The sequence below is a fragment of the Corvus hawaiiensis genome, chromosome 3 (assembly GCF_020740725.1).
Source record: "Corvus hawaiiensis isolate bCorHaw1 chromosome 3, bCorHaw1.pri.cur, whole genome shotgun sequence".
NCBI lineage: Eukaryota > Metazoa > Chordata > Aves > Passeriformes > Corvidae > Corvus > Corvus hawaiiensis.
Window position 1 is genome coordinate 87,336,637 of NC_063215.1, and position 21,924 is coordinate 87,358,560.

A 21,924-nucleotide genomic window follows, 5' to 3' on the forward strand; every position below is an offset into this window, starting at 1 on the left:
CAAGGCCATGCCAAGCTGTTGCTCAATGCCAGGTTGCTTATCTTTTGCTTTTGAAGATTAAGATTAGCAATTTGGAGGTCCCAGTGATTGTAACATTACATGTGAGCCTTTAGCAGCAAGGCAAAGTCTTGCTTGTTATCCTGAAATATTAAAAACATGAAAGAGTTGTAACAAGAGTGTTCCTGTTTAAAAATAGACAAGCAAAGGCAAAAGAAATACAAATAGAAGGAGGAATTTCTCACTCTATTGCATGTGAGACCTTATATGTGGTGGTGGGAGAAGAGAGAAGATAATCCCAGGAGTCACCAGTTGCCTCTGAAGCTCTGAGAACTCTCCCTTCCACTTTAATGCCATTTCATGGTACATTTTGCCTGGAGGCTTTAGACCCTGTGTGCTCAGATTTCACTGTATTAGAATATTGCTTTTGTGGCATTGATCACTTTGTATTTGTGTGGATGCTGGTTTTCATTTCAGCAGGAATAGTTTCAAAGATGTTGAAAAGTGATTAAAATGCTTACTTTTACAGTAGGGCCTATGAAGACAAATGAAAGGGGCTTTCCTATGAAGGTGTTAAGGATTTGTAAGGAATTCTGTCTTCAGACTGTTAAATATGCTAACTTAGAGTGTGCTTACTAGAGACTAATTGTACTTAATTGTATGCGTGCACTGAGAGTCTCCTGTCCTGTCCTCTTGATTGTCCTAATTTTTCTGCATTTGTTTCATGCTCCTCAGGCTGCATTGTCACTCACCTCCTTAACATCTTTCATCCATTCATGTCTTTGACTTTTCCCCCTTAACCAGTCAGCTGTGTTTCCATCTTCTCCTCTGCTAAGCTTCTGTGATATATTTTCACCACAGCAAAACTGCTGCTATTTTTGCACCCATTGTTGAATATAAGAGGAAAAATCCCCAGAGTAAACCCACAACTAGATGCTTTCAACAATGAAAATATAGTTCTGAGTTTAATGAAGCTATATGTTTTCCATTTGCTCCAAATTTTAGGAGCTGACCCAGGAACCTTGGCCTTGTATACTTTCATTTAGTGCTTTGTTGCAGAAGGAATTAAATAACTTCTCAAGAAAAGACAGTATCTCATATTTGAGTAACTACTTACATGGTGAATCTGTGGCACTGTGTAACTTGTGATTCTTGTTCATGTGGGCCATAAGCTCTGAGAAATAGGAATTAGCATATGTTAAAATCAGATTTAAGTCAATTTGTCTGATAACAAACCACAGTATTTAGCTGAACCACAGTGAACTGTTGCATAGAGAGAACAAATTAGATTGTCTTAGAATTTATATTTGATTGTCTTATTGCAACATACTGTAGATAATAGAAAACTGTCTACCAAATAGGTCATCTCCACAGAAAGGCATGTCTCATTATTTCACTCTTACAGTTTGCTAATCTCTTTCTTAGAGTTGTCTTCTCACATTGTGAAAAACCAGTATAAGTAGAATGCTTTTACTTTCATTAAATGATGGGATAGAGGCTTGCTTTTAAGCTGTAGTTAAAGCTGGTTGTTCCTGCATTCATGAAGGCCGTAGATGAAAGCTTGTTTTAGAAAAATTACTTAGAAGCTTCCTGACTCCAAAAGAGCTAATTTTTTTAGTGCAAGCTGTTTTAGGATATTCTCAAGATATTTTAAAAGGTAGAGTCTTGTTTCTAAGTGAAAATCTGTATGCATCTATATCTTATAATGATTTTAAAAGCTGAATTTGGATTAACTTGATGTAGTCATCCACATGCTTGATCAATAGTTACTTTTTGGGAAGATGCGTGATGTTTAGTAACTTCTGAAATTGTACTGAATTGTAATTTAAGAGTTCATCCTGGAAATGTTCCTTTTAATTCCTTTATTAGACTGTTAACCTGGTGATGAGAGGATAGTGAAACAGTCTTGTGTAACTTCAATTTACCACCCTTGTAAAATGAAGACCTTTAAATGATTCTCCGATTCTAAAAGATATATAACCTAAAAGTCACTTCGCAAAGATGGCCTGAGAGAAACTTAAGTTTGAAAACTGTTTCTCTCCCTGTATTCAGGTCATCTATCCTTACTCAGCCTACGTGGATATGTAAATGGCGTTTTAGTTACTGATGATCTGTTTCTCTACACGCACCTGTAGACCTAATTCAGGTGATGTTTTCTTTCCCCTTCAGGTATGTTGAGCATAGGTCACTATGCTATGGGTTTGTTTTTCCATAGATACATTCAGTAGAATCCATTTGTTTTACAATAGACAGACTTTGCAGCATTTATTGGCATAGATAAGGTGATTTAAATCAGGCAAACAGGGTCAGAGTTTCCAAGATCCACAGGCTTGTGCTTGTTTTGACTTCAGGGGGACCTGACTAAATTCTTCTAAAATTACGGTGGTGAAGCCGCCCTAGCTACAAGTTAAGTAATAGGTACTTACTCTTGAAACATAACACAGGTATTTACTAAATGTTGTACTTTTCATTGCATATGCAAGACCATATTTGTAGTTAAATGTAGTGGGCTAATCCAGGCAGAAGCATTATGCATATAGTGCTTGGTTTATTTCTTTTCAAACAGTTTTTAATGGGAAGAATATAAAAGAAGAGGACTTGAGAGGTCTGGTCTGTTCTGCTCTTTTATACCAAGGTGATTGCATTGGTGTCTAAATTTTAGTCATACTGGTTGTAGTGGACAGGGTTCAGTTTGACTTTCTTGAAATGCAGTAGAGTTTTAAAATTACTTCTTCATTTTAAAATAATTCTTCCCATACTCTAGTTTTATTCTAACCATCTGAAAAAGGTTTAGAAGCACAAGTGGAAAACAAAAATTAGCAGTTGAAGCTGGGAGGGTAAAACTGGAAGGATTATTTACCCTCATGCTTCACTAAATAAACTGATTGATATCTGGGATTAAATGAACTTCCTTCCACTCAGCAGCATTAGTGTGTTGTACCATTAGGTTCATACTGTTGATTGTATGTCTGAGACATCCATGAGCCTTTCTCTGGAACAAGAAGGCTGAGTTACCTGCATTGTTGATGACTTACAGCCCCCTAATCCGGATGTTTAAACTTGGTGTATATAAATACAAAGAGGGGGGGAGAAGGAGTAATGTCTCTACTCAAATGCAGCGAGTAAAGCTGGATCTCTGTGAGCCAGGTAGGACATCTGCTAGGGTTGAGTGAGCAGCCAGCCCTGAGTTAGCTGCTCATTCTAATAACGGCTAATTTCCTTTGTCCTCAGATGAAGTTTGTACGTACTTTTCCACTGCCCCCTCACTACTTGGGGTAGCTGATGGTGGAACCTGCAGCCTGTCAAAACGTGGAAAAAAGGAGGTTCCACATCTTTCTGCATTTTCGGGAAAAATATGCAGGATGCAGGGAAAAGCATCAAAGAAAAAATAAAATGGAAAAGCTTTCATCCACATTTTGGAAGAATGCTTGGGCAATATCCACTGAATACAGTGAATTACCTTGTTTTCATTTATGGGGAAGCAGAAATACTTCTGTTGGAAAGAAAACCTCTACTAATAAAGGACTTACTGCTGTCCCTGTCTTTTCATGAGATAATAAATCACACAACTGGGGCATGTTAAAGAGAGCAAGGCTAGCTCAGTTTGGGTTTCAGTAAGGACACAGTATAGTTTGTGGGGTTTTTGTTTCCTCATGGTGCAAGTAGAAGGGGATTTTTTTGGTTGAAATTAGGCAAATACATAGCATCATCTTGTACCCTTTGTGATAAGCAGTGCTGTTCTGGCTTTTTGTAGTCATTTTCACACTCACCTACTCATTCTGCATGAAAAACGCTACAGTTTAAATCCCTGAAATGTCTGAGACTTGTGATTTCTCTTTCAGAGTTCAGATGGATCCCTCTCTGAGGTTGTGCAAAAATGGAAGGAGTATCAGCTCCAGTGCCAGAAATACTTATATGAGACACCCCCCATTGTGGCAGGTAAGCTGGTTTGGTAGGGATAGGATGTATTAATTTTTAAAATGCATGATAACAGTAGCAAGGGAGTGATTATGAACTTGAAAATACTTCTTTCTGGTCCATTGCTTCTTTATCCCATTTGCTCCTGCCTGCTCTCTGTGGGACTCTTCCTTCTGCTAGAGGAAGCATTTTATGGAGCAATTTCATTGTAAAGATGTTTGTCCTTAGGTTCAGAGTGTTACAGAGTGGCAAGTGGTAGCTGTACCATATCAAACAGCCACTAATGTATTAGACCTGAAACTTGTTTAGGGGTCAAGGTGTTAGGAAATCTGGGACCATGCTGTTCACATTGAACTAGGAGTTTGTGGGTTGTAAAGTTGGTATAAATTATATTCAGCATTGTAAAATGCTGAAATGGCTTTGGAAAAAAAGCATGCGACTTAAGGAGAAAGAGAATGTAGCTTGTCTTAGCATTTGAGCTGCTGTAATGTGCTGAGAGCATCTGTGATGTGCCAGCATCATGGTGTTCAGAGGACAAGTGGTGATTTGTCAGTGATGCTCACAATTGGATACCATACAGCCTGTCCTCTGCTTCAGTGCTTTTGTGACACACTGAAGATGGGTCTAAGGTTGTGCCTGTGAAGAATTATTTCAAAACTATGAATATTCCTTGTCTTAACTACATTATTATGTCAGAGTGAGAGCAGTAGCTGATGACAGTGGCACGGACACATTCATCTCCCTCTGCTGCATTATTCTGTTGAGCAGTTGAGTGCTGCCCTCTAAGAATGACAGTTTAATGAAACTAAAGTTGAAGTATTCTCATGTTGATTAAGCTGTAATGCAAAGTTATGGTTGTGTGTGGGTATTTCATTGGTGGACCTATATATTATAGTAGACTTCCCAACTGCATGACTTTGAACCATTCTGAAGAATTACTATCTTTAGTGTTCATAGCAAAAATGATTTTAAATTAAACTGGGACAAGTAAGGGTGTAAAAAAGAAAAGATAGGTAAATTAATACCAATCCATTACTTTCTTGTCAATTCAGTGCAAGACCCTAATCTGTTCCTTACTTCCTCCCTGAAACAACAGTTTCCTGTGTGAAGATTATCTCTTTTGGATAAATAAATGTCATATAATTCCACATCAGAGCTTAAATGCTTGTGTCTGTATTTCCTCTTACATTCTGCTCTTCAGTCTTTTCCTTCTTGCTGTATTAGTACGAGGCAGTGGCATGACCCTCCCTTCCCTCTCTCTGCAGAAGGCAAGTTCTGCAACAGAACGTTTGATGATTATGCCTGCTGGCCAGACGGACTGCCTGGTACCTATGTGAATGTCAGCTGCCCCTGGTATCTTCCTTGGGCTAATGCAGGTAAGAGTCTTTCCTTATAGGCACAGCTTTAAACCAATCCTATTTTCCTTGCACGATCTTAGCAAGGACAAGATTGGCTTAAATGGCTGTGAGTGCAGTCGGTGCTGTGTAACATAAAAGTAGGGATGGATATTAGTATGATACATTCTTTATCTCTGTTTAGCAGGAGAAGATGAAAATGAGAGAACAGACTTCTTACAGGTTGCGTTTAGTTTGGATGGTTTTTGCTCTCATCTGGTTTTGCTGCTTGGATAGTGGTGACTATTAATAACTTAGCTCTGTGTGCTTGCTGAAGGCTATCTAACAGTGATAATGGCTTAGTTGGAAAGCTGAGATAAAAGTAACAAAGGTAACTGGTACGTCATCCTGTAGAAGATACAGACAAAAAAGTCTAAAATGAAAGTGTTTTGTGCTGCTTCCTGGGATAAATTTATTTCTCAGAATGCTGTGAGATGAAGGCATTGTCATTGGTTGTAAAGACTTCTTCTATGAAGGACTGAATGTCACCTTTAGATTTTACACCCTTAAGTGCATGTACACTTGAAGGCAAGGTGTATTAGATCACTTTGTCTAGCATTCTGTCTTTCAAACCAGTGACTTGTACAACTTGTTCTTTGTGAAGACCTTTCTATGCTTTGAGGTCTAAATGAAAGTTTATTAGCCAGCTACAGTGGTGTGGAGAATTGGCTTTGGCCTCTGTAAAAGGGCAGAGGATATTAGTTAATGATAATATATAATTCTGATTGATGGGTGCTAAGTGTATGGTGTAAGTATGGAGAACATGTTGTAAGTGTTGGTATGAGGGGATATCAGGAATGACAAAGAAAAGGGATGGGACAGTCAAAGATTACTTAAATGTATTGCATAATGTAGGACCTGGGCATAATACACATAGCATGAAATAAGGGGTGGAGATGAAACTTAGTCTGACTGGGTTGGAGGTGACTTTCTTCACAACAGCACTTGTCCAGCATCAAAGCACTCACGCCAAGCCCTGCCTGAGGCCCTTGAGGCAAAGGACACCGATGGCTTCCTGGGTTGTATTAGGAAAAGCATCATTGGCAGCTCAAAAGGATGATCCTTCCCCCCTACTCTAGGGGGTGTGACACATTTGGAGTGCTTTGTCCAGTTCTGGGCTCCCCAGTATGAGAGAGACATGGACTTACTTGAACAAGTCCAGCAAATGACCTTGAAATTTATTGAGGAATGAGAGTCTTTCTCTTATGAGGTGAGACTGAGAAAGCTGGTGTTCTTCAGCCTGGAGAAAAGAAGGCCTCAGGGGAAATCTTATCAATGTGTATGTTCACATATTGAAATACATAAAATTTCCTTTAAACATAATTATTTTACTGTGAGGTTGGTCAAATACCTAGGACAGGTGACCCAGAGAGGTTTTGGAGTTTCTGTCCTTGAAGAAGATGGTCACAGCCTGACTAGACATGAACAACTTGCCCTAGTTCCTCGCTGTGTTAGGAAATATCCAGAGTCTCATTCCAATGTTGACTGTTTTGTGATTCTCTGTTTCTGTTAATTTTTTATAGGATGATAAATTTTGATAACCAATTATTGTCAGGTATTAAAAATTTCTGTTGCTGTCAGTCAGAGTATGAGATGGGGAGGAGAATTTGCGTGGTAAATGTTTGGAAAGCTGGAGCTTTCCTTGGGGAATTACAGGTTTTGCAAACTATGCTTTAATAGCTTTTACTGTTTGTGTACCACTCTTGTCCTAGTGGCTGTCAGTCTTGAGCCTGCCCTTCTGCATATCTCAGCAGCAGATGTGGCCCAGCAGGTTGCCTAGCAGAGTGGCAGGCTGAAAGTGGTATGAAGAACTTTCTACATGCTCAGCAGGTATGTGCTGTGCCACTAGTCTAACTGCACATGATGTCAGTCAGTTCTTGTCCCTGCGTGATGCCACAGAGCTGCTCACTGAGGTGTGACTTCCTTCTTACTCGTTCAGTGTGGCAGCTTCTGAATCCCTGTCTGCATTGTGGGCACGGTTCAGCAATAGTGCTTTCTCTGGGTCTTTGGATTGCTCATTTATCTCAGGGTACACGAGCAACTGCAGGGAGATAGGAATCTGTTCATTGAGAAACTTGAGAGTTAATCTGGTGTTCAGTGCTGTATGCCTATTCAGACTCGTGTGCGTACAGAGACTCAAGAGCAACCTTTCACAAGACAAATCCACAGAGCATGGGCCTACCGGTCTTTGATGCTAAGGAATAGGTGCATTTGCAAGATTTTTTTTCTTACAGGATCACATCCCTTGTGGTTGCAACATCATCTTCATCCCTTTTTGAAAATGCTGCTTGCAAAGGTAGCCTATAAAGTACAGCAGAGACAATCAATACTGTCCCACTCATGTCAGATCTCTTTAGAAATGCTGACGCTGAGACTTCTTTTTGTTGTGTTACCTAGCAGGTGTGTCAGCATCCCTGCAAGAGTCTGTATTGGCATACTGTCTGCAAGTACTTGGACTTGGAGGGCTGGGAATATGTTCATGGTAATTGAATAGAAGAAAGATCACAACATTAGACCAAGATTTTATGCTGGAAACCATGTATGCCTGTACTGCTACAGACTTTTTTTGTGACAGGCAAGTAAATTAAACCTGAATTGTCACAGGAATTCTTTTATTATAGGTTGCACTGAAATAGTTGTATTCATTTTTGAGTGCTCTTTTGAGATGTGCCCTGAAGGTTGGGTTATCTTATCTTTCTTCAGTGGCACTGCACTGCAGTCTTTTTTTCATCTGTAGTTACGCAGCAAACTAGATTGGGAATTTCACCCAACTGAAATGTGGCGGCTTCTCCTCATTCCTTTGAGTCTGTCTTTTTTTTTTTTTTCTTCTTCTTTCATGTAGATCAGTTTCCTGATTGATGTGATTGCAGCTGTGTTAGTATTCATCTGCTTCAAGTATGCTGGTCATTATATTATTTTCTTAACAGAAAATTATGAAATAAGATTATTATGGGTATCTGAGTAATCGGTATCCCACTTAAAGCCAAAGCAGCTGAAGTTTAGAGTATCCTCTGCTTCAGTGCAGGTTAAATCATTGTCAGTGAATGAGAAATAGGTGGCAAATGCATCCACAGCACAGTGCAGGGGTTGGTATCCTAGCAAATGAGGAGCCCAGACACTGCTGGGCTGTAACTACATGGCAGGAGTTCATAAAGTCATCTGTGTCCCTTTGGTGCCATATAAAATAGCTTTGTGCATGTAGTGAGGGAGCTCTTTCTTGCTTCTTGACAGCAAGAAACAGGATCATTGGGGCAAATGGAACGTGGAAGGGAATCTAATTTTGGTCAAACAAAGTATTCTGTTCAGGGCTCTGTAGGGAAATTTTCTCTTTATGTAGATTTCTTGGTTTTCAAGTGTTATTTTGAAATGCTTTGAAAATACTAAGTGAAATATCTGGACTATCAAAACAAGCACATGCTTTACTTTTGCATGCCTTGCTTCCTTACCCCGCCCCCGCCAAAAAACCCAAACCAAAGCAAAGCTTTTTTGGCCTGCTTATACATCTTTGAAAGAACAAACTATAGAAGTTTTTCAGATCTGTATGAGCTATTTCACTCTACCTCTGTTTGGCTTTTATTTGTTCTTATGCAGCTCCCACTGTGGGCAGGTCTTTGTGGGGAGATGCTGAAGTAGCAGGAGGGAGGTTATTGTTAAATAGATTTGTTCTGCAAAGTTGCCAGTACAGATCCTGGACCACAGCCAGAGCTTGTTGAAGGCAAATTTTATATACTTCTGGCTGACGGAGTTGAAGCTTTTGCTCCTGTATGCGAAGACCACTCAGGTTATGATAGCATTGAAGTTACACCAGGTGAGCTTTGCACACCTTGCTTTCCACATTGTAGTCAGAGAAGTTATGGTAAGTTCTAGGGCCATAGCTGTCTCCAAGCCCAGCCAGTGCAGAAGCTCTGAGGGGAGCAGTAGGGGCTCCTTTAAGGGACAACGGGCACCTTGCCTCACTGTCACTGGCTGTGTGCTTTTTCTTGTTACCTTCTTCTAATTGAAGGCCAGCTGCCAGTAACACCATGTGGATTTGGAAACTGTGGAGCTGCGCAATTCATCTTGCAATTATGCCTCCTCTGGGGTTCTGATATTTTATTGTTTAATAGCACTAAATCCTTTTTAATTAAAAAACCTTCCAGAGGTACCAGTTTCAGACAAGAGTTATGTGAGCAGTTGCCACATCAGTTGCTCCTGTATGCACTGGGCTGCACCAAGGCTGGCTGCAGACTTGCATCAACACAGATGTAGCTGTTGCTCAGATCTCCATTCAAAATCTGAAATATTTGAATGCTTTTGTTTCAGCTTAGGACCTGTCTCTAATTTTGAGGGGTCTGACACCTGAATTAGTTTGATGCCAGTATCTGTGTTGGTATCTTGCTATGGCATGGTAGTGAATTTTGAAGCAATCCCTGATTGTGCTGCTTGCCGTGACTGATTTCGTTTGAGCAGCTTTGGTGTCTGTTTCTTTGGAGGAAACTAAGCCAGAAGCTGTACCCCAGGAGTGCCTTGGATTATTTTCAGTCCTGGAGGGAGGCATAAGACCTGATGATTTGTCTGTACTACCATGAAACCTTCCAGTACAACCATACATGAGCCTTTGGAGGACTTCTGCACTACCAAGGTCTCATTAAATTGTAATGTTTCTTGTGCCAGGTAAAGGGCCAAATGTCTTGTATGCCTTAATTGATGTTGTCCATGAGGCCTCAGTGCTTTGTAGTTCCCTATGCTCTCTAAATCTACCTTTCTCCTAGTTTGAAATAGTTTTCTTCTTTACCTAATAACTTCCATTGTCATTCACTTTTGGTTGAATCACTTGTCTCCTGTAATTCACTTTATTATCTGTATTATCCTCTCTTTATGATGTTGTGTTGCAATGGTGACACCTGCTCCTTTGTTCTCCCAGATCATCAGGCAAAGTACAGCCTGGGGACCCCTGGAAACAACACTGGTTTCCAGCCTGTGACGTGAGAGACCTGAAAGTCTCTCTGGTGGCAGAATAACCCAGCAGTAATACCAGATGACCTCTGATAGTAACCTTGTGGCTGCCTCTGGCTGCTAGAGATGGGGTCAGTCTGATTAAATTGTGGAGATATCTGTCACCACAACAATCCTTTACACAATAATTTTGCCCAGTCACAGAGATTGTATGAGCTTCACTTCACATGGGGTGTGGAAGTGCAGAATCAGACTGGGTTGCTGCTCCAGAGTACCTTCAGTTGCAAGGATACATCCAGGTCAGATCTTTCTCATTTCCCCCTGCTGTAACCTACATTTGAGACCCTCTTTCCAGCATTCTTCATTTTCTCTCTGGTGGCGGAACTTCTTTTCCTGATGTGTCTTTAGGTAGGTGTGGGCTCTGCACGAGGCTTGGGGTGGAAGTGGGGCATTATCTTGGAACTGCCAAGTACCAGACGTTAGCAGTTTGACAATGAGATTTTATGCTTGTTTAAAGCAATTTCCCTAGGGTTATGAGATTCAGGCAAACCTTATTGTGGTGCAGCAGAGATCATGGAAATTGTCTGCACAGTCCTCACCCAGCATTAGTGTCTAAGTTAGTCCTGGCTGCTGTTTAAATCATGAACTAATACCTTCCTTCTTGTGTGGTGCCTTTCTTTTCCCAAAAGCTGTAATTATACTTACACAATAGTAAGGGTATCATGTACAGAAATATTGCAGATTTTATTCCCTGCTACACAAGCAGGAGAACCAAAAGTGTTGAAATGAATCCATCTGTTCCCAAGCTAAGTCTGTCTGTGATTGTTGTGCCCACCAAGGAGAAGGGCTGAGAAAGGAAACAGAACCTGGTTGTGTTTGTCAAGCTGTTGCCTGCCACGAGTGCTTTGGGTCTGTGGCCTGCCATACCGTGACCCAGGTGAGAATTATATGTACACTTCTGCCTCAGCAGGATTTTGTGTCATTGCTGCTGAGGTAGCTGGACCATTGGAAAAGCTTCTGCAGCTAATCTTCTCTTAAATGTGGTTTAGTACCCCCCTCAGCCCCTTACTATCAAACGTGGTCATTCAGGGCTGTTGTTCATGCAGCTGCTGTGCTGCAGGATTAAATCCAGTGTCCTGGTCCTCTTCCCTTTCCCTGAGTTGCCTGTGTTTGCGCACTGTTCACACTCAGAGCGGAAGGGAGCTTGGGGACAGAGTGCTATAGTACCAGCAAAAAACAGAAACAGGAGAAAAAAAGGTGTTTTTGTTTGTGAAACCTCCTGTGGATAGCAGTGCTGTGGCAGTGAAGGTCTAATGTTGCTTGTGCAAAGCAGACCAAAAGAAACTATGTTGCTTTCTAGAGGGCTCTGTGGAAAACCCTAGGGCTGAGGAAGCAGGCATTTCTTTGAGAGTTTTCCTTCAGACAGTTTTTGAAGTTATATGCACGGCAGGAACATTTGGTTCAAGGGACCAAGTTAAACCTTGTCTGATTTAATCTCTCTCACTTTTTGTTTAATCATCCAGCTTCGCAGTTTGAGGTAGCCTTTTAAAACTGAGGCAGCAGATGGCTACGTGAGTGTATAGTTAAAGTACCTGCTTGTCTTTTTCCGTGCAAGAATAAATTTCACTTCAAATATTGGATACTCTGAAGATTATTAGACACTTATTAAATTTCTTCCCTTCTTTGCTTTAATAAAACCAAGCTTCCAGAAAGCTCTCCATAATGCTGAAAAGGGGTGTGACCTTTCTCAGTGCAAAATATGTTTCTTTGCATTTGCTAACCTGTAAGCAATTCAGAATTTATACTTCCTTGCACCAAAAGCTGTCTCAAGCTAATTGGCAATTTCAGTTTGCTTAAAGTAATAATAAAAAAAAATCTTAGTCTCTCAAGTTCACCTCTGCCTCTGTTTGTCAGTCTCCATCTGGTAGTGTACCAGAGAACTCTCAAACATATGTTGCTCATCTCAAGGGTAGATATAGGGACTGTTGGCCGAAATAATTTTTAAAATCATTAACGGATAGATATTAACATGCATTTATTTTGGGCCATGTGGCAATGCCATTCTCAGTTTTATCAATTTTGCTTAAACAAAAGGAACATCTGTTTAAATGAGCTGCTGGTTAACTTCAGATTGAGGTGCATATAATAGCGCAGGGGTTTATGACCTTCCAGCTGGGCTGAGATGTGGCTTTCTGTAGGGACAGTGAAAAGCTCTCTGCTCTGCTTCCTCTCCTGCTGCAACCGAAATACATCAGGTGTGTTATAGAACAGGAAACTTTGCATATGGCCCGACACTGAAATGCACATATGTGTGATGGGAGCATGATGTTCATATGTCCAGTATAGATCTGGTCACCTGAGACCTTCTAGGAAGAGTTAAGGTTTTTGCACTGCTTGGCATAGTATTAATGCTGGACAAGCTTGCTGTAGGATATCGGCTTGCTGTGTCTGTGGGAGTTAGAGCAGTTGGCAGGACTGCATGTTTTCCAGAAATTTTTTAGTTATAACTGTATCATGTTTTTGTTTAAAGTAATTCCTTGAAATGCACTGTCAAGGATGTCAAGGCACACCTCAGAAAAGACATAGCTGAGCCTCATTCTGTGTGTGCTTGAGAAGTTTTCTTCAGCTGATCTGGCCATGAGTAGTGCCTTTCAGTGAGAAATGAACACCATTAGACCCAGCTGCCAGAAGAGCTGGACTGCCTCTGTGCCTTGCCCATGCTAGTCTAGGAGGTACCTAGATATGTTTGAACTCAACAATTATCTTAGACTTCATCTATGCTCTCATTACACATTGGCATAACTGAAGTGATTATCTACTTGCTTTTATTTGTTTTCTGTACCAGTGCACTCGTAAACAGAGGGACCTCAAACCTTTCTTCAGGTTACTTACACCTAAGAACTTGCAGTTTTTCATTGTTGTGGACAAGGAGTAAACTGAGCTAATTAAGGGTCTGAATAAACAATAGTGCTTGTGTGTGCTACATAATTAAATGCCTTGTTGAAAACAGGTTATTAGCTTTCAGCTCACTTAAATGTTGCTAATTAGTAAAATACTGATTGTTTGGGGTTTTTTCCCCCGAAGTCCCAGAAGATGTGAGAAGACACGAATGCCTGATCTTAAAACAGCATAGGTGGAGAGCAACTTGCCCAAATGGCTCACTTCTTACTCCCCTTTTCAAGAATTCCTGGCACTTCACCTTGGGTGTTGGGAAAGGCTCCTCTCACATCCACCTTACGGGTGTCCTCTCACATAACAGATACGCTTTTGGTGTGACAGTGATCTTAAAGGTTACTTCTTTTTCTTCAATACCCTCAGTTAATTTTTGGGTGAAGATATGAACCAATCTACATATATACCTATATATATATATATATATATATGTAAGTAAATGCTTTATGTAAAGGCAACTCAGTCTTTGCCTCTTGAAGTTAGTAGGTCTGCGTTTAAATTTTTTATAATATTTTCGTTTGACAGAGTAGTCATGCAAAAAAATGTGGACTGAGTGAAAAGGTGTCTGAATATAAGTAGTCTAATTATAGAATATCCTCCCTTTCATGCCATTTCACAAATGCAACTGTAACTACTAATCTTTACAAGGATTGCACTTCTTAATCATGCACACAGTTTTTATTTGTTTAGCGGTATTATCCTTTTCTACTTGCATGTTTTATTGGTAACTTTCCCCTCGAGAGTTTTCTGTCATAGACTAGATTTTCCCTGAGAGACCCAGGTCCCTGCTATGAATTTTGAAAGTGTCTAATCCTCCTCAAACATGCTCCAAATGTTAGCTGTTAGGATTCCCAGACATCACTTTAATTTTTCTTTGAATAAGAATAAAGCTTTTCTGGGCAATGTTTATGAGAGAATGTGGGTACGTGACTTGTTTGATGACAATAATAATGCCGGTTGATGCCTGCTCAGACTCATATGACTTTCTGGTTCTAACTTACTTTTTGACAATTGGAATGAGCAGAAATGAAGTAGGCAAGAAAAGGATCAAGTGCTCATCGGCATATTTCTTCTGAAGACAAAAAACTGACTTACACATGCAAAAACTGCCTGGTAACGGTCCTGGAGCTTAATGAAGCAGGGCACGAACAATTCCTTTAAACAGAGTGAAAGCATGGGTAAAATGTGGAAAACATTGCATCGGTGTGGCTGATGAATGACAGTGGGCCTCTCTAAGTATTTTTAAATGTGAGGTACCATTGGCAGTGAATATTCAAGGGAAGGATTGCTCCTTGGCAGGAAAAGAGAAGTTTAAGTTGAAGGAATTTTATGTTCATCCAAATACCTTTCAAGCAATGAAAATTGAGCAGAAATGAAAATGGAATCGAGAACTTGGGGAAAATTACCCATTTAAGGGTGTAAGAGAGCCCGATTTTCCGATCAGCTTTGGGTTGGAGGGTAAGAGTCATTGAGATTGGTGTAAAGATTGACTTTGTAAAGGGAAAGTAAATCCAGACATAACTGCATCTTTAGTGGCCTCTGGTCACTATTGACAGAAAAGGTGGTGGCTCCTGTGGTACTGATGATATGTCTCTTGCTACTTGTGGGGATGAATTCCTTATGAGTGCTTGTTTGTACCTACATTCTCCAGAGGCCATATCACTGTGGAGCGATGTTCCTTTCTCCTGAAGCACATGACTTTTGGGGCCAGACGTGCTTTTGGTGCATGGGCTGAGCAGGGCTTCTTGTGGCCTTGTCGGCTGCAAGAGGTCCAGATCTGAGAGCAGATGTTCTTTGTTGATTTTGCCCCTCTTCGCTGCTTGGCTGGAGCTGGAGGAGCTTTGAGTGATGATGAGGAATGCTGAGGAATAAACTGGCAAGAAAGGAGATTTGAGAGGCTGGAGTTAGGTTGCCATTTTAAATACAGTGGTTTTGGAAAACAGCAAGCCTGAGTAGGAGCTGAGAGAAATAGGAAAGTGTGGGGTGAAGGGGAAAGGGGGGGTCAACAGTGGGAAGGTATAAGCATAGAAGCAGCATAGAACTAAACATTGCAGCAGCAGGAAGGGTTGAAGGAATTAACCTGAAGAGGAGAACCAAGGAGGGCAATGCAGTTAGGAGAGAGAAGAATGATGTGTCTTCAGTCTTCGAAATGCATGAGATGCTTAATTTTATTTGTTCTGCTTTCAAGTATCCACATTCTTTACTTTCTGTAGATAGTGGCTAATACTTGTGGAATTATAGTTAGCACTAAATGAAGTCAGATAGTTTGAGTTAATTTTTATGATCTGTTTAGCAGGTGTCTGTGCTGAAAGCTTCCTGTTGTTTAGGATTTTTTGGATTGTTTTTATAAATATCTTGCAAGAGATGATAAATTTAGCATTATTTAATCAGTGGGGTTTTTATACCATTGTTTTCGCAGATAACCAAATACCACTAATTTCCCTGTTGCCAAAGATTGGCAGTTTGCTTGCAGTGCCTGGCATTTGTTTTAGCCTCCATGTTCTGGAGCTTCTTGTTTTGCTCAGAAACTGCATCAACCAACCAGTGTTTATTTGCATGTGTACTTCCCTCTTCCTCCTGGCTGTGCATATGTAACATACTAGTTATCTGTTGTTTTTTCTCAAAGTTTTTTTTTTCCCTTGCTTTAGCTCAGCAAGCATTATGCTAGTGATTTGTCTAGTATTTTTCCTTTCCTTTTAGCTTGTTTTTGGGGTTGTTTTTTGATTTTTTAAGGCCTTGGAATATAGACATAGTAAAATAGATCCCTTCGTCTACCCTGGGAAGACCTTAGTTTGCAGACTTCTAAGAGAACTTTTTACTGCATATTTTTTTTGCATCATTTTAATATCCTCTAATAGAATGGCTTCTATTAATTACATTAACTGATCCAATAACTTAAAACCACAAAACCTCTTTCTTAGCACCATTTTTAGAAGTTTATTTTGCATTAAACTTCCGATCACGTTTGTTGTTGCAATAAATTTATTCCAACCCACTTCTCTTTATTCTGAGCAAAACTTTTAATGGTGTTTTTGGTATCTTACCAAATGTTGACAAAGCTGTGCCATTATCATAAATACTTGTTTTTTATAAGCTGCCTTCTTTTATTGCATTAGTTCACATATTTTATATAGTTCATAAACACTCTTTATTAAACCTGATGCACACATGCATGCGTGCACTTTTATGATTTTTTTTTAAGTTCATTTCAAAAAGTTATGTTAGGTGTCAGTGTGGTCTAGTGTAGTTAATGCAGCCTTTTCTTAATACAAGTTCCTCAAATTAAAGGCTTGGAGGGTATAGCTCCTTTTAGGGTAATGCTCTGTTAAAAACAATATTGTTTTTCAGAAAGCTCTTTTAATTTTTGAGATACTAACTCATACCCAGTGGTGTATAAGTTTGTGACTTAAGGAATACTTTGTGATTTGGCACGGTCTTCTTTGCTTGCATAACCTTTATTGGCCACCATTATGCAAGCAATTTTTAATTATGAAGCTATATTCTGAGATTATTTTTTTTTCCACAGACCTTATTCCTTTGCTATGAGAATGGATTTGCATGTGAGGTGTAGTAAAGGGGACTCTTCTCTGCAGGATCATTGCCTCATTAACTGAGGAAGTTTGTGTTGAGTGAGGCAAGATATTGCAGAGCTGGCAAGGATGATCTCTGCACTAGGAGAACTGAATATGCCCATTCAGAACAAATTTTGTGGCTGCATAATTTTCTTTTTGTATAAATGTGACTTTATTATGTTACTAAAATATGGTCCTTATTTTTTGGATCATCTCTTTATGCATATGAGATAATAGCCTTTAGTGTTCATTGGGGAGCTGAATTGTTGGTGGTCTTTGAATGGACCACACAAATAAGAAGATGCTGTATTTGATATAGACTTTATTCAGTCTGCTTAAAATGGCTTGGCATGAATAATTTCACATTAAATTATCTCACTCTATTCTGTGTCCTGAATAAAACCATGGATTCTGTTGGGGAAAAAAAAAGTATGGCTGTGTACGTAGAAACAATGTTACTGGGTGGAACTCAAACTCATGTAAGTAGCTTTAGCTTAACACTTCCTAATTCTTGAATCTTCAGTGTTGTTGTGTTAATGTAATTTCAAAAGGAATGTTTTTAAGTAAGAATTTATATATATGCAGGCAACATCCCTTGGGTGATGCCACACAGCATCATCTCCATCTGCAGTGTCTGTGACTTTGTGCTTTTGGTAGCACAGCAGAGGATGCAGGCACTGAGGATTTCTGGGACAGGTGGGGGGCTGTGCAGGCTGTGGCATGGCCTGTGTTTAGCTGGATCTTCCCTTGCACCATGTGAAGGTATCTGTTAGGTCTGCATAAGGTCATGCCAAGTGGTCACTTCATGTTCTTGCTGCAGGAAGAGAATAATTTTCAGTAGTGTATATTGTTTGGGTGAGAGGTGGGGAAACAGACTCAAACATCCCTATTGTGAATGTTCCCTATCACTAGCTCCTAGCTTGAAAAAGCCAAGAATTTGCCCAGCCTTTTCCAATTAAAAAAAACCCAAAACACTGCAAGGAAGAAGAGTGACAAGAGGAAAAAGAAAAGTAAATGCATTCACACTCCTACCAAGAGACAGACATGAGTTTGCACCCACCTAACAGCTACCTTTACATGGTACAAGGGAAGATCCAGCTAGGCAAGCACAGGCTTTTGTTTTGTTTTGTTTTTTTGTTATTACAAAAGCAGAGGAGTTGAGATAACTAATACATTATGAGGGAAGAGGAATGGTGGGAGAGAATACTGAATAAGGTACCTGTAGTTAAACTGCCTGTTGAGGTAATATAATTTCAGATGATGTGGTGGTAAGCCCAGCACAAAGGAGCACCTTGATAAATGTGATTCTTGGACAGTGGTGCAGGCTGGGGCTCTTCCAGCTCCCTGCAGGCTTCAGAATCAGGCTGTTCCCTCGTGTCATGTTTTTAGCTGCATGCTCCAAGGAATGAGTCCTGGGTTTAGGATGCCTTTGCAATAAGCAGCACCAGGGTTGGGGCTGAGTGAGACTTAGCAGCAGCTTTTACAGCCAAGAGTGATTCCTTTCAGGAGAGCATTGCCCGAGTCACAGCAAGTGACAGAACAGAGCTGCTGATGAGGGTGCAACCTCCTAATTTCTGATAAATTGTTATCCCCATCAAAGGCCAGGTTGCTCATTTCAGGAACAAGCCGGGCTGCTGTGATGCTCTCATACTGCAGAGTCGCTGCTTTATGGAGAAGATTGTTACCTTTTCCAAAACAATCCCCCTGCTGGAAGTAGAGAACGGATGTTAACAGAGGAGAGGTCTGTAATGTGTGACACAGGGCAGACAGACAAAACTGCAGTCTCTTGTTCTTCTCATTGTCTCATCTCTCTGCCTGAATAGAATTGATTGGCTAGGAAATGCTGTAATTTATTTTTACAATGAATAATGTTCCAGTTTATCCTCAGGGACAGTTGGGTGAGTAATGTCACACTGACCTGGACACCCTGATGTTGTAAAATGCAGATGAGGTTGCCTGTTTCAAACAGAGAAGTCATTCAATTTGCTTTTATTTCTAGTAAAAGTGGGGCTAATAAGGAAGAGTTTGTGAGCTTTTTGCCCATGCTCTCCCTACATAAAAGTATTCAGCTTCTTCTGGAATTTGATTTGATTTACAGGTTCACTGGATAGATGTTACTAGCTTCAGTGCTGACTCTCTACCTTTTGTCAGCTTACAGAGACTGAGTTTTGGGCATCAGTCCATGTTTTAACATTTAATTCTAATGAGGTGTGATTGACACTGTTCAAATAAACTTGTGCGATTGAGCTGCTGTTTTGCAACTTTTTGCACTTAACTTAAAAAGCAAATAAAATCAGATTCCCTGTGCACTGGGTGTGGATTTGTTTGTTTATTTGCAGAGGATGATAGCCAGTTCTAGAACATAGTGGAATGATCTGAAGCATTGACTATATGGTAACAGAAAATGTAACAGGACAGGAAAAAGGTACTGCAGGATAGCAAGGAGGCAACAACAACCTCGAACCTTCAAAAAAATACTCTTCGTCATTCTGGTCCATTAGAACTGAAGCTGATCATTGTATGCTTGGTGTTTTTGACTGCATTAAAGGTAAGAGGGCCTGAGTCACTTTGCAGAATTCAGGCATGGACAAATGTGAATTGCCTCTGAGTAAACCACCTGCAAGCAAGAAGCTGAAATTGCTCAGCAGTTGCAGGGGAGGCTGTGTGGGTGCCTTCTTTCTGTCATGGCATACAGGCCACCTCCGAGCATGTCACAGTTAGTTTGCATCAGTGTCTATTAGTAACTGAATTTCTTTTCAGCAATGGCATCACATGAAAGTTGAAGGAAATGAGGTTCACGGTGAGCTTTGGACCAGGCCCTCAGCAAAGACAGAATGTGTACGTATACTATCCCTTTATCTGTTTTAGAAGGTTGAAAACCTCTGCCATCTTAAGCCATGACCAGCTGTGCAGAGAGGGAGTCATAAAATGTACATGTGAAAAAATTGTTTTAACATATTTTTAGGTAGCTTTAATGCAAACCACATGCTTTACTCTGAACAGTAAGAATGGTGAGACACTTGCAATTCTTGAGTCAAAACATTCCTGATTAAAAGCTAGTGGATTCCTTGAACTTTGTTGGAACTGCTTTCAGCAAGCACAGATGAGAATTTAGTAAATGAAAAGATGATCTAAAGTCTCCAGGGCTTTATGGGTTATTTGGGAGAAACACCAGAGCAGAGTTTCTGGTGTAGAAGCTGTGTTCCGTCCCTTTTAGTGAGGCAAGACTGGGGAAGAGCATGGAGTTCAGGTGATACCTCTCCTGAGCTATCAGTCATTAACAGCCTTGGCTGTATTTGGGCAGCAGCAGGTGGCTGCCTGTGACCGAGCCTGTTGCCCAGAGGATGAGTGGATGGAGGCTGTTTGCCTGCTGCTTCGAGGAGATGGAGAAAGTAGGAATGACTGCAGGTTGATGCAGTTTGGGAGGGTTCTGTTTCAAAGGCACACCTTTCCGTGGTCATGCTGTGTGAAGTCTGGGCTCTTGGCACTGTGGCTCTTGGCATCTCCTCTGGGCAGCTTCTGTGACGGATCACACAGCGCTCAAAGGTATCTGCACCCCTGGGTCCTGCATGGTGCTGCTGCTGGATGGGCCCAGCTGCAGGGCATGAAGGGTCTCATGTGTGTGGTGTTCATCCATTTCTGAGCCCTTTGCAGCTCCACAGAGTTGATGCTGTGTTGGGTAATGGGGAGTCTGACACATTACTGAAAGCAATCCACTTCCACAACAGTGAGACTTGTTTCCACATTTCTGAGAGTAACCAGCTGCCTGCAGTGCATCAACCCCTGTGTTATTTTCATGTCCTGCTTTCTGTAATCTCTCAGCTCTTTCATGAGCATTGTTTCGTGTTTCAACCAGAATCTCAATGGTGCCTCAAAGTGGAAGTTTTCTTTTTTTTAACATTTTCTACCTCTTAAGCATTTTGGTTAATAAGTTATTCCACAGAACCAGGTGTTTATGCTCTCACATTGTGATGTGCAGTTTCATCTATTTGGAACTTGTTTGATTATTCTTTTACATTTTAAGGCTCTTCCTGGGTACAGATAGCCCAGCTGGTCTTCAGTTGCCTCTGAGTCCTGCACTGATCACCACTATTTTGGCAGTCAGTGAGGCTATGACAACCTGACACAGCTGGCATGCGACTACCTAGAAGTCTGTAAGAGCCATCCAGTTTGAGTGCTTGTGACTCATAGATGTGGCAGGAATATTCCTGTCTAGTGTAATAGCATTACATTATTTTTCCTTCATATCTAAATGAATTGCCTTGTTTTTCTGTCTGATAGCAAATTCCATGTTTCATTTACAGTAAACCTTTCAATTCTCTAATATATGCCAGACTTCAGCATACAATAGGTTTTCCTCATTATTTAAAAAGTGTTATCAATAAAAAGAAAATTAAAATGTGTCATGATGATTGGGAGAGAAAATAAATATACTGAAGCTAAGCATTCATCCCAATTAGACCTTGCCACTAAGAAATACTGGCAGAGGAGGGGAATTCACAAAGAGTTTCAGAAGATGCGAAATAATGTTGGGGTTTGGGGATTTTTTGCTTGCTTGTTTTTTAATTAATTCTCCTTTAGCAGGTCTTTCTTTTTTTTTTTTTTAAATTCAGGAATGTAGTCAAATTTTTTGTTTTCTGAGATTATTCGTCATAATAACTTCATCTTAGAATACTTGGTTATAGCTCATCTAATGGCAGTCAGACTGAATTTCCTAGTCCTATGACCCTCTGGACTTTAAACCTCCTGGATTTCAAGTTCATTGGCTCCAAATATGCAATATTTACTGATTCCCGATTCCTAGGGCTGCTTTTGCATAGGTGTTTTGAATGCCTTACTTCAAATTGTGACCACTAATCCTGAGAGGGGGATGGAGGAAAAATGATGTTTTCCTACATGCTGCTCTCCATCAGGTGTGAGAGCCTTAATATTGTCATGGAATCATGGAATGGTTGGGTTGGGAGGGACCTTAAATATCATCTAGTTCCAGCCACCTTGCCCTGGGCTGGGACATCTTCCCCTAGGCCAGGCTGCTCAAAGTCCCATCCAGCCTGGTCCTGAGCTCTTCCAAGGATGTCGTGTCCTCAGCCTCTCAGCATAACCTGTTGCAGTGCCTCACCACCTTTATAGTAAAGAATTTCTAATCTAAATCTGCA

The 21,924-nt window shown here is 40.5% G+C and overlaps 1 protein-coding gene across 1 annotated transcript in view; it reads left to right on the forward strand.

Moving 5' to 3' along the window:
• GLP1R (glucagon like peptide 1 receptor) overlaps positions 1–21,924 on the forward strand; it is an 81,791-nt gene that overhangs the window by 24,546 nt on the left and 35,321 nt on the right. Inside the window, exons 2-3 of the mRNA XM_048299038.1 lie at positions 3,840–3,936; positions 5,181–5,291. Of these exons, the coding sequence (XP_048154995.1) occupies positions 3,840–3,936; positions 5,181–5,291 (208 nt within the window). The remainder of the gene's footprint in view (positions 1–3,839; positions 3,937–5,180; positions 5,292–21,924) is intronic.